Source organism: Mustela putorius, unplaced genomic scaffold (genome assembly GCF_011764305.1).
Source record: "Mustela putorius furo isolate JIRA1106 unplaced genomic scaffold, ASM1176430v1.1 tig00004007_pilon_pilon_pilon, whole genome shotgun sequence".
Taxonomy (NCBI): domain Eukaryota; kingdom Metazoa; phylum Chordata; class Mammalia; order Carnivora; family Mustelidae; genus Mustela; species Mustela putorius.
In genome coordinates, this window is record NW_025422145.1 from 13,402,500 (window position 1) to 13,414,187 (window position 11,688).

The following is an 11,688-nucleotide window of genomic DNA, read 5'->3' on the forward strand; positions in this document are numbered from 1 at the left end:
TCCCCACCGCGCTGTTACATGGCGCCTGTGTGACCGGCTCTGACCTGACTTGGGGTCCTTGCAGGTACTGTTCCCTTGGTCTAGAGTGTTCCCTTTTCCTGGTTGAGCCCCGTTCTCCAAGGCCTCAGCTGAAACCTTGCTCCTTCCACTCTGTCATCCTGCTCATCACAGTCCTTACGGTCCTTCCTGCCAGCTCTCCGTTTGTCACTAAGTGGCCTTGGCCATACTTTCCTGCATGGGCGGTCCCGGAGCCTGTATGGCCCAGCCATGACCATGCAGCCCTGTGCCCTTCACGGTGGAGATGCCCCACCACCCCACCCGCAATCAGTGATGGGCTCCGGGAGGTCTAGCCACGGCCCCCTGCCACCCCTTCATGTGGCACAGACCACACTGGATGTTTCCAGGCCCAGGGTGGAAGGGAGCTCCAGGGGACCGTCGACACTGCACCCCGGAGGTCATCGTGGGGCAGCATTGGGTCCCTGGTTTACTCACCCCGTAGCGTCCCCTGCCTTTGCTCTCCTGAGATAGGCTGGAGATGGTGAGAGGTCTCAGCCATCCTGGGAAGGGACTCGGCAGCTTCAGGTGGGCAACTCGGGCTCATCACTCTGCCACCCGCCCCTACCCCCTGCGGCATTCCCGTTCCCAGCTGTCTTCCAGGGAAGACATGGCCCTGCCGCAGAGAGAGGCCTTGTGCGCCTGGGCATGCATGGTCCAGCAGCCTCCAAGCTGATGTTGGGACCCCGTCACGGACCAGTGGGCCTGACCCGGTGGCCACTGGAGTTGCTTGTTCCCCCACAGCTGGTTCAGGGCATGCCACTCCACTGTGGACAGACAGCTCAAGTCACTCTGACTGCTGGGGAGGACATGCGTAGTGGGAACATGGGAGTCCTGTCTGGTGAAGAAGGTGGAGGCTTGGGGGGGGGGTCCCCCAGACCATAAGTGACCACTGTCCTATCGTGTGCTTTCCCACCAGCCAGTATCAACCAAGAGGGGGCCTTCCCTTGTGGTCAGTTCCTGCAGCTTTCACCTTTAAGGACATCTTCAGCTTGGAGCAAAGTTTTTTTCTTGTATCGTCTTTTATTTTTGCTTTCTTTTCTTTTTCTTCCTTCTGTGGGTTCCACGACCCGTGTGGAGTCCAGTGTGGGGCTTGAACTCACAACCCTGAGATCAGGAGTCAGATGCTTAACTGGTTGCCTGAGCCCCCCAGGAGCCCTGGAGTCCAGACTTTCTGAACATAGTTTCTGAACATAGAGCAGATGTTAGCTTATGACACTCATCATTATTTTTCACTTCTATTATGGGTGATACCAACGTATTTTTTCTTTTCCTTTTTCCTATTCTCCAAAAAGTTGTAGAAGCCAGAGCACATATTTTAGGTAGCCACTAAGATTTACTATTTCCCTTATGCAAACAAGAATAATTACAGAGTTGGGCTGCCTGGGCGGCTCAGTGGGTTAAGCCTCTGCCTTTGGCTCGGGTCATGATCTCGGGGTCCTGGGATCGAGCCCCACATCGGGCTCTCTGCTCAGCGGGGAGTCTGCTTCCCCCTCTGTCTCCTCCTGCCTCTCTGCCTACTTGTGATCTCTCTCTCTCTCTTTAATAAATAAATAAAATTTAAAAAGAATAACTATGGAGAAACGGAAGTATTTTGGATGGGTTCTATGCATAACCACAGTCCAGAGCTTCGTGCATTTCACAGTGTGTGGAGAGTCGTGTGCAACTAGGGACACACCGGAGTGTCCACACTTGTCACCCTTGGGTGATAGCTGTCTAGGCGCTTACCATTCTTTTAAGCCTATTCCAGATTTCCTTTGCTACCCCTTTGCTATCGTGTTGTAATCAGAAAAAAAGAAAAAAAAAACACAAAAACACAAAAAAACCCAGTAAGGGCATTTATTTATTTATTTATTTGTTTATTTTAAAGATTTTATTTGACAGACAGAGATCACAAGTAGGCAGAGAGGCAGGCAGAGAGAGAGAGAAAGGGAAGCAGGCTCCCTGTGGAGCAGAGAGCCCAATGCGGGGCTCGATCCCAGGACGCTGAGATCATGACCTGAGCTGAAGGCAGCGGCTTAACCCACTGAGCCACCTAGGCACCCCAGTAAGGGCATTTAAAGACCAAACAAGAATCCAGTTGGTTGGGTGTGTGGACAGGTGACATTTTCTCAGGCTTATGGAGGAGGGTCTGCTGATGCACTTTCAAGCCACCTGCCTGCCACATTCCAAGGACAAACGCCAGGACTGCCGCTATCAGCAACAACAGAATAGCTACGAAGATTCTGGTACAAGAGCGAGAAACTGGTGCTACCGGGTCTTCAGAGATCGGAGACAAAGTTACGTGGGTGTTGAATTCTAGATCCTCTAACAACCAGTCAAGGGGGAGAGCAACGTGATGTCATTCTCAGGCGGGACGGCTGATGAAGGGGACCTCCCGCCTGCCCTTCCCCAGGGAGGTTCCTACGGCAGGGAACAGAACGGAGCTCAAGGATGTCGGCATCCTAATCTCCGGAGACTGAGTGTGTCACTCTCGGTGGCAAAAGACACCCTGCAGACGTGGCTGAGCCAGTGGTGTGACATGGGGAGACTGTCCTGGATTGCCCTGGTGGGACCGGTGTCATCACTGGGGGCCTGAAACCTGAAATTCCTGGGAGGAATCGGAAGAAGCAGTTCCTAGAAGTGGTGCCCGAGAAAGAGGCTGGATGAGGCAGTGGACGCAAGAAAGAATAAATAAAACATGCCAAAATGGCAGAAATACAGTGTCGATGTCCCATTTCTACTGGAAAGAAGAGGGGAAAAAAGGCAATCGGGGGCATTAGAGGTGAGGGCAGCAAACCTAAGAGCCAAAATTAGCCAGCATTCCCCAAACTGACCTGATCATGGAACCCTCGTCTTGGGGGGAGTTTCACAAGAGACCTGTATGACGCTGCCCCACGTCTCCAGGGCCAAGCTGGGTCCCGGCAGTCCCCTGAGTCCCTCCCTCTCCTAGGAGCCCCTGATCTGATACACTCCATCTCCTGGGGTGGATTTTCCTTCAGTAAACTCTCAGGGCTTTCAGCACCTGTCTCTGCCATGTGTGCCTTCTGACACAAGGGGGCACTGCTGAGCTGGAGCTGCACAGGGGCTCTTCTAGAGGGCAGGCCAGGGCTCTGGGGCAGCGTCCCTCACTGCCTGTTTGCTAAATAAGCAGGTAGCTGAACATGCAGGTGACTTGGGGGCCCGAAGCAATGTTTCCGTCCCCATACTTATTTGTATGGGATGAGGACCCCGCCCCCCCACCATGCGTTCCCATTGCCGTTAGCCCCGTTCTGTGTCTGCGGGATCCCTTCCCTCCACTTCAAGCGGGGTCTCCCTTTCAGAGTCCAAGGCAAAGTGCAGAGCCAGGCACCCACGGTCTGCCCACGGAGCAGACTGCACTCCTTCGCATGTGAGAAGCGGACGGTCACCTGGAGACTTTGCACGTACCCTGCTCAGGGGACAGACCTACTTGCAATGTCCAAATACCCTCAAGATGGTGATTCTAAAATCAATGCGTCCTCCTTAGAACATACAAGTCCACAAAAGGAGCATAAAGAAGAAACCCTTAAAGATCACCAGAACTGAGGGGTGCCTGGGGGGTTCAGTAGGTTGAGCCTCTGCCTTCGGCTCAGGTCATGATCCCAGGGTTCTGGGATCGAGCCCTGCATTGGGTCTCAGCGGGGATCCTGCTTCCTCCTCTCTCTCTCTGCCTGCCTCGCTGCCTCCTTGTGGTCTCTGTCTGTCAAATAAATAAATAAAATCTTAAAAAAAAATCACCAGAACCGAACTTTGAAGGAATTTCTTCATGTTGGACATCTGGGTTGTTGACCAATGTCCTTACACACGACACGTCTGGGGCACCTTCGAGGCTCCGTCAGCTAAGCGTCTGACTGGATCTCAGCTCAGGTCTTGATCTCAGTCACGGTCATGGGTTCCAGCTTCGAGCTCGCTTCGCACTGGGTGTACAGCCTACTGAAAAACAACAAAACACATCTTCGGGGGAATCTTTATAATCTCAGCACCTGCTCCCAAGCATTTCTTTGGCTAACGTGTCTACAGGCTCGATGCTTCCGTCAAATGGACTTCATGTCTTCAAAGGACTTTAAATGGGGAGGACGCCAGGGCTCTCCTCCAACAAAGGAAGAGGGACCCACCTCCCAGCCTGGTTTGACCCTGAGGGTGTCCACTTTCATATCCTTTGTAAACTTATAGGTTAAAAAATAACGCTTTTCAGGGGCGTGGGTGGCTCAGCGGGTTAAGCCTCTGCCTTCAGCTTGGGCCATGATCCCAGGGTTCTGGGATCGAGTCCCGCACTGAGTGTTTCTGGTTCAGCTGGGAGCCTGCTTCTCTCTCTCCCTCTGCCTACAACTCCCCCTGCTTGTGCTCTCTTGCTGTCAAATTAATAAAATCTTAAAAAAAGGGTGGGGGGAGCCTGTGTGGCTCAGTGGGTTAAGCTGCTGCCTTCGGCTCAGGTCATGATCTCAGGGTCCTGGGAAGAGCCCCGCATTGGGCTCTCTGCTCAGCAGGGAGCCTGCTTCCTCCTCTCTCTCTCTCTCTGCCTGCCTCTCTGCCTACTTGTGATCTCTCTCTGTCAAATATATAAATAAAATCTTTAAAAAAAAAAAAAGAGCTTCTCAGTTTGTAAAAGTGGTAATCTAACCATAACAACAAAAAAGTCAAAGCAGAAAACAAACAAACAAACAAACAAACAAACAAACGGACAGGGAAGGGAGCAATGTCCTAAATGCCCTCATGTGGAAGTAAGCGTCGTTGCTTGGATGTTGCTGCAGAAGTCTGTTTGGGCAGGCAGGTTCAAGGGCAGGCCAGAGGAAGGATGGGGTAGGGTGTGTGTCAGGGTGGGGTCCCGGACCCCAAGACCTCTGAACTCCAGGAAAGGAGAAGATGTTTACAAAGGGAATTCTTCTCTAAGTGTTGGACCCCTGCTATGGGGTGGGTCTCTCAAAGCAGAGAGGCAGATGGGTTTGAGACGATGGGGGTGGGGGCCTCAGTGGGCCTGGGGGAGGGGCTCTGGCCATCTGGAGGTGGGATGCACTGGCTCTGGAGTTTGGGAGAGGCTCCCAGCCAAGCCTCAGCCTGACTGGGTAATGTCCTGTGATGGGTTAGATTGTGGTCCCCCCAAAAGGATATGTCCACCCAGAACCTCTGATGGGACCTTATTTGGAAAAAGGGTCTTCACAGATGTAATTAAGGTAGGGATCCTGAGACACTCCTGGATAGAATGGGCAATGAACACAACACCAGCCGTCCTTACGGAAGATGGGAAAAGAAGCCACAGTCACGGGGAGCAGCGCAGGTGAGGGAGGAGGAGAGACTGCAGGGGTGTAGCTACGAGCCGAGAAGCACCCGGGCCGGCCGGCAGCCAACAGAGAGTAGAAGAAGCAAGGGATCTTGTCCTTCAGAGATTTCGGGCTGAATAAGGATTTATTTATTTGAGAAGAGTGAGCACGAGCAGAGAGCAGAGCAGAGGGAGAGGGAGAAGCAGGCTCCCCGCTGAGCACAGAGCTCGCCCTGGGGCCCTGCACGGGGCTCCATCCGAGGACCCCGAGATCATGACCTGGGCCAAAGTCAGACGCTCGACCAACTGAGCCACCCAGGCGCCCCATGTAATTTGAACTGCGTAAAAGATTGGACAAAATGTGTGGTTTTCCAAAACAGGAGTTGCATTTCTCTGGGGAAAAGGAGAAAAAGTGCTTAGCTTAGAGCGGGGGCATCAGTGAGAACCGGAGGCTTTCTTGTCTGCTGTGCCGCAGGCTGCAGGTCACAGAGGGGCCTCCCCAGTCCCCACATCCCGACGGGAGGGAGACCTGGTCCAGCCCCTCTCCTCTGCTGGGAGAAGGCCGCATTGTTTCTGCTCCTGGCAGCGAGGTCCAAGCATGTGCTCGGTGGGGATTACGGCCTCGCAAATCCTCTTGTGGGGAGCTCTCGCCCTGAGGGACAAAGGGCCTGTGTTGAGCCTCCCCAGGGCCAGTGCTGCGCCACGGGGGATGAGGGAGGCCCCTCGGCAGGGGTGCATGTGTGCGTACGTGCAGGTCCTGTGCAAGGCCCTGTGTGTGGACAAAGTCGGGCAGGTGTGCGAGCTTGAGGGTGCGTCCGAGTGCGAGCGCATGTGTGTGCACGTGAGTCCTGCCCTCTGAAAGTGTCCCTCGTGTGTGCTTTTTGGCACGTCCTGGCACCCCTGTCATCTAGGCAGCGACTGGCTCTTCTAGTCAACCCCCTAGGCAGTGCTCCCCTGAGTTCTACTCCCCAGTAGGATCCCCAGAGTTCTACCTCCCAGGCAGCGCTCCCCGGGGCTCTACCCCCCAGGTACTGCTCCCCGGGGCCTTCCCCCGCCCCCCAGGCAGTGCTCCCTGGGGTTCCGGTTCTCACAGATTCTCCTGGGCGAAAACCCAGCCAGCCTGGCACTAGGAAGGAGGCACCTGAGTTGGCAGCCACAACCACAAAAGCACCCAGCGATTGAGTGGGGTGAGAAACAGAGCCCCCTTTGTGCAACCCCCATCCCCTCCTCCCAAGCCACGTCTGCCAAGGTCCTGGGCCTCCGCCACCTCCACTGCCTCTGCCTCACAGGAGGCTCTGGGGCCTCAGGAAGGGATTGGCTGTCCCTGCCCCTTCCATCAGTGGGCCCGAGGACCTCTGGGAGGGCGAGGAGCATGGGGGCCAGGTGGGGAGCCCTTGGCTTTCAACCTGAGTCAGTGGAGGGTGGCTGAGCCATAAGGGGCCTCTGCAGAGAGACCAGCGCAGGCCCAGAAGGAAGGGTCCTGTCCAAAGCAGCCCTCGCTCTCCCCACAGGGGGCTGGCTGGGGGATGCTGTGGACGGGACCGCCTCTCTTCCAGACTGGGGACCAGCGAGGCAGCAGGATTGCTGACTTTGTGGGTAAAGGGCCAGAGGACACACGTGGCAGGTTTTCTGGGTCACAGAGTGTCACAGTGGCCCAGCTCTGTGGGGAGACAGCAGCCCCAGACGACGTGCCCATGAATGGGCTTGGCTGTGTGCCTGGAACACTTTCTTTGGACCGTGACAGTAGAGTTTCACTGGCCTTTCATGTGTCACAAAGCGCTATTCTTTTGAGTTGTCTCTAACCTTCGAAAACTAAGAAGTGTTCTTAGCTCTTGGGCTGTGCACCATGGGGGTGGGAAGCGGGATGTGGCCGCGGGCCGTAGTTTGCTAACCCCTGGCCTGGGTACCTCGGAGGCACATAAGGAGTGGAGGTCCCTTGAGACAGGGTCTCCACGCTGTGCCCAGTCCCCCAACACTGGCATCCTGGTGAAAGCAGGAGGAGGAGCCTGCACGTCCAGACTGGGTCTGTGCACATAAAAGGCCATTCTCAGCACCCACTTCTTGTAACCTGATGGGACCTTCCCGAACACCCAATCTGCGCTGAGCCTGGCTCCCAGCCCAGGCCACGCATCCCTCCTTTCCTGAGCCCGCAGAGTGCTCCCCTGCACTGCCAACACCATCATTTATGTGTCCGGTCACCAAATGGACAAGCGTGTTGTTTCTGATCTTTAGTGATTTCGGAGGACATGGCCCAAAACAACCCCGTCCACCTGGCAGCACAGATAAGGCCTGGATGGTCGGGCCCTTGCAGGAGAAGGCCCCCCGAATTCTCCTAACGCCCAGGAGGGGGCTGTACCGCAGCCCACGGACAGCAGATGACCTGATTGTCTGTTGGGGTGGTGGGAGCTCCCGACAGCAAGCCCCACACGCAGGGAAGCCAAGATCTAGACGCAGTCTGGCTCCCGTAGCGGCGCTGGCAGGGGCCTGAGACCCGCAGCCCTCGACAAGTGGCCCGTTACCTCCCAGGTATGTCTGACCCTTAAGCCTGACATCAGGAGTGCCCAGGGGCACTGGCCTAGAGAATCGCCCGTTCCCCAATCCTCTGCACCTGGGTCATCCCAAGGCCTGTTGCAGCCAGCCTGTCCCGGCGCCATCTGCTCCGGACACAAAGCAAAGACTGTCACTGTCTTCCAAGTGACATACCATGGAGGGACCGGCCTCTGGGGTCTCTTCCACCTGCAGCTGGACACAAGGTCCAGCTCTCTCTGACGGTCCGGGGACAGCTGGGCCTGAGCTCCTGGAAGCCCACAAGACCCCAAGCTCCACAAAGGCCTGAACGAGGTCCTGGGGCCGGTTCTGCACAAGGCAGGAGCCCCGGTGGGCACCTGACTGCAGCTCCTCCATGGGGTACAGACCTGTCTGGCCAAGCTGGTGGGGGGATGTCTCAGCAACCCCCCATTTAAAGTGCCATTCTAGTCCAGGTGCTGAGGAGGGAGACCCGGAGGTGGCAGAGAAACACTCGTCACTGTCCCATTTTGTTTGTGTAGGCCATGAAGCCAAGATAATAAACACAGCGTGTCCGGGAGCCTCCCCCAGGACGGCTCTGGGATTCCCCCAGGAAGAGCCCTCACCGCCATTCCTTCCTGCTCCCCCCGTGGCCCTCACTCCTTCCTTCTGGATGGGGGCCCACGGGGATGAGGTGGGTATAAAGGGCCGGGGGGAGAGTGCCCAGGCACAAGGCATTGTGCCACTGGGACTGGGCGACAAGACTCACGGTCAGGTATGGTGGCGCTCCCCTCCCACGATGGGACCTGGCGAGGTCCAAAGGGGGCCCCCCCTCAGAGGCAGGGGCCTGTCCTCTTCCCTCCAGGAGCCTTGGGACTCACCATCCAGAGGCCATGCTGCTGGGGCTGACTCTCGGCCTCCTGTGGAGCGCCACCTGCTGGGCAGAGCGTAAGTCTCACTGAGTCTGACCCCCCCAGCTTGCCGCCCACCGTGGGGAGGGGTGGTGGTGCATCCTCACCCCGACCCCAGCCCGTCCCCCCCGGAAGGCCACACTCACCCTTCGCCACAGACCGACGACTCCAGTCCTGGAGCCTCGCGGCTGTCTTGAGGGCTGTGTCCAGCTCAGGGCAGGGACATGCTCCCCATCAGCCTGTGGTGCCCTTCTCTTCCCCTGCTGGCTCCCCTCGTCCCTCTAGAGATGTATGGGGCCGGAGGAGGCACATATTTCAGCACCTCCAGTGACTGTGAAATCACCGGAGTCCGGGTGGCCGTGGATCTCATTGGCCTGGTGAAGAGGTGAGTAGGGACCGGAGCGCCATCGCCACGGCCTCAGCAGCCGGTGGAGGGGGCTTCGCACCTCGTCCCCGCATGCCTGTGCGGGGGCTCCGGATGACCCTGGGAGTTGCGGAGCCGGCAGCCACCAGCTCCCTTCTTGTCCCGGTTCAACGCCCCCTCGCCCTCCCGCACGTCAGCCCCTCCCATTGTCTGCAAGTCCCGCTGGCTTCCCTGGGCTGATCTAAAAAGAGGGGCAGGGCCGCCTGGGTGGCTCAGTGGGTTAAAGCCTCTGCCTTCAGCTCAGGTCATGACCCTGGGATCGAGCCCCACATCGGGCTCTCTGCTCTGAGGGGAGCCTGCTTCCTCCTCTCTCTCTCTCTCTCTCTCTCTGCCTCTCTGCCTACTTGTGATCTCTGTCAAATAAATAAATAAAATCTTTAAAAAAAGAAAAAAAAAGAGGGGGAGATGATGCTCCTCCCTCCTTTCTCCCTTCAACCCCAAACAGCCTCAGTCTGAGAGGCTCAAGATACTCTGCTCCAGATGCCCAACGGGGAGCCCGGGGGTGGGCTGTCCGGGGGAGAGTCTGAGGAAAGGCAGGGACCTCAGAAAGGATACTGGCGGGACACAAGTCAGCAGAAATGTGTGAAGGCCCAGAGCTGGTCCCTGCCCTCACCTTGCTCCAGGCCTGGTCTAGGCAGTAACTGGGGCTCAAAGTCCAAGCTGGGTCTGGGGACAGCTCCCCACTGTGTGCAGTGACAGCAGCTGACACTGCCCGCGTGGTCCCTTATGAATGATCTCGCTGACTGCCCCCAAACCACTTTCAGAGAAGGAAACCAAGGCCTGGAGAGGCTGGGTGACCAGCCCAAGCCCACAAGGCCCGAAGGCATCAGAGCAGGGGTGTGAGGGCGACAGCTCTGTCCGCGGGCTGGGGATGTTTACCAGCAGTGAGGGGACGGACTGCTGTCCTCGCAAGGGGACCGAGTGCCTGGGGAGTAGGGGGCCAGCCCGGCTCTGGCCTCCAGCTACCCCCCCAACCCTGTCTCCCAGCATCCAGGTGCGATGTGGCAACTCCTGGGGCCCGGTGTTTGGCGCCTCGGGTGGGACGACCCAGGAGTTCCTACTGCAGCCGGGAGAACACATCGATACCATCTCCGGCTCCCACAGGGTGTTTATCCGGTTCCTGTTCATATCCACAGACTGGGGGCGCTATGCCATGTTTGGGCGGGAAAGTGGCAACACCTTCTTGGCCGGTGGGAATGGGAAGGTGCTCACAGGAATCTGTGGTCAGCATAAGATTTTAGGCCTTTCGGGCCTCTGCTTTCGCTGGGACTACCCTCCCGAGGAGGAGGAGGAAGAGACCACTGCATCACCCCCTACCTCGACTAAATGCAAGTAGGGCTCCCGGTGAGCCGAGGGGGCTGAGGGGAGCTGAGTTGACCTCAGTTGGAATCCGGCAATAAATAATGCTTCTGCGAGAACGGCGGCTCCACGAGTGGTCCTTGGGCCCGGGGTGTGACCGAAGTTTTCCCGGCTGGCGGGGGACGAGGCTTCCGGAGTAGAGGTACAGGGTGCAGAAGGAGCGGGTCTGACGCCCCAGGCCTCGGGGATTCTGCCTGTGCAGACCTTGGGCCTTGGAGATCTCCCATCTTTCGGGAGTCTGGGCTCCAAGGACGCCCGCTACCCCGTCCTGACCCCAAACCTGTCCGTGGGTCTCTGACGGCCCAGACTCAGTCCTGGTCTTCACCGAGTGGGTGACAGGACTCAGGGAAGCCAGCCATTCACATCCCCGCTCGCTGAGCGCATCTCTGCCAGGGCCTGGGCTCCCTCAGCCCCTCACGGTTAAGAGAAGAGGCCAGGGGTCCGGCTGAAGGGTGCCCTGTGAGGAGTGGAGGCAGAAGCAGGTGGTGGCAGCTGCATTCACGGGGACACAGGCAGGGCACTGAGTCCGGCACCTGCGTAGAGGTAGAGGAATTGGGGGCGTGCTGCAGGGACCCTGCCTCCAGGGATCCTCCTTCCTTCAAGGGGGGACCCTACCTCACAGTGGTCCCCCCACCCCTTCCGAAAGGAGGCAGCATCTGGGCCTGCAGGTGAAGGGACACCTGGCCTGGTGGAGACAGAGCCAAGGGCATTCCCGGCAGAGCGACCAGTAGAGCGAAGGCAGCTGAAGACAGGCTCCTGGAAGTGTGATTGTGAGAGAAGCCTGGGAGCTCGTGCAGACCCCGGGCAAGCCCGTTCTTTGTGTGCCCCATCCCGAGCCCGGGATCCCACGTGAGAGCTTACCTCGAGTCCCAGCGACCTCCAGAAACAGGGCTTCCAAACACTGGGGGACAGTGACTGCAGGAAGGCAGGTTCTGCACTGCGCCACCGAGCACACGCACAGCCAAGGCTGGCTGCCGGCGCGGGCTGTCGGGTCCGGCTGCACCCGAGCGACCCCGTGGGCAAGGCCTCCAGCAGCTCCTGCCTGGAAAACGAGCAAACTGAGGCACAGAGAGCCCAGCAGCCTGGCCTGCGTCACACAGTGGCGGGCAGCAAGGCCGGGGTTCACTTGGGCTGGGAACCCCAGACCCTTGCTGACATTTTTCTCTGTTCTGCTTCTT

General features: G+C 57.7%; 1 protein-coding gene across 1 annotated transcript; it reads left to right on the forward strand.

The window, feature by feature from the left end:
• The first annotated feature begins 8,473 nt into the window (after nucleotides 1–8,473).
• Nucleotides 8,474–10,569, forward strand: ZG16B (zymogen granule protein 16B). Its single transcript, XM_004750654.3, has 4 exons — nucleotides 8,474–8,591; nucleotides 8,682–8,764; nucleotides 9,013–9,112; nucleotides 10,139–10,569. Exons 2-4 carry the CDS (start codon nucleotides 8,710–8,712, stop codon nucleotides 10,485–10,487), a joined length of 504 nt encoding a protein of 167 aa, XP_004750711.1. The 5' UTR covers nucleotides 8,474–8,591; nucleotides 8,682–8,709; the 3' UTR covers nucleotides 10,488–10,569.
• Nucleotides 10,570–11,688: the final 1,119 nt, after the last annotated feature.

Coding starts and splice junctions, on each gene's coding strand:
- ZG16B (XM_004750654.3), top strand. CDS start 8,710: ATGCTGCTGGGGCTGACTCTCGGCCTCCTGTGGAGCGCCACCTGCTGG. Junction 8,765..9,012: donor CGCCACCTGCTGGGCAGAGC/GTAAGTCTCACT, acceptor TCGTCCCTCTAG/AGATGTATGGGGCCGGAGGA. Junction 9,113..10,138: donor CTCATTGGCCTGGTGAAGAG/GTGAGTAGGGAC, acceptor CCTGTCTCCCAG/CATCCAGGTGCGATGTGGCA.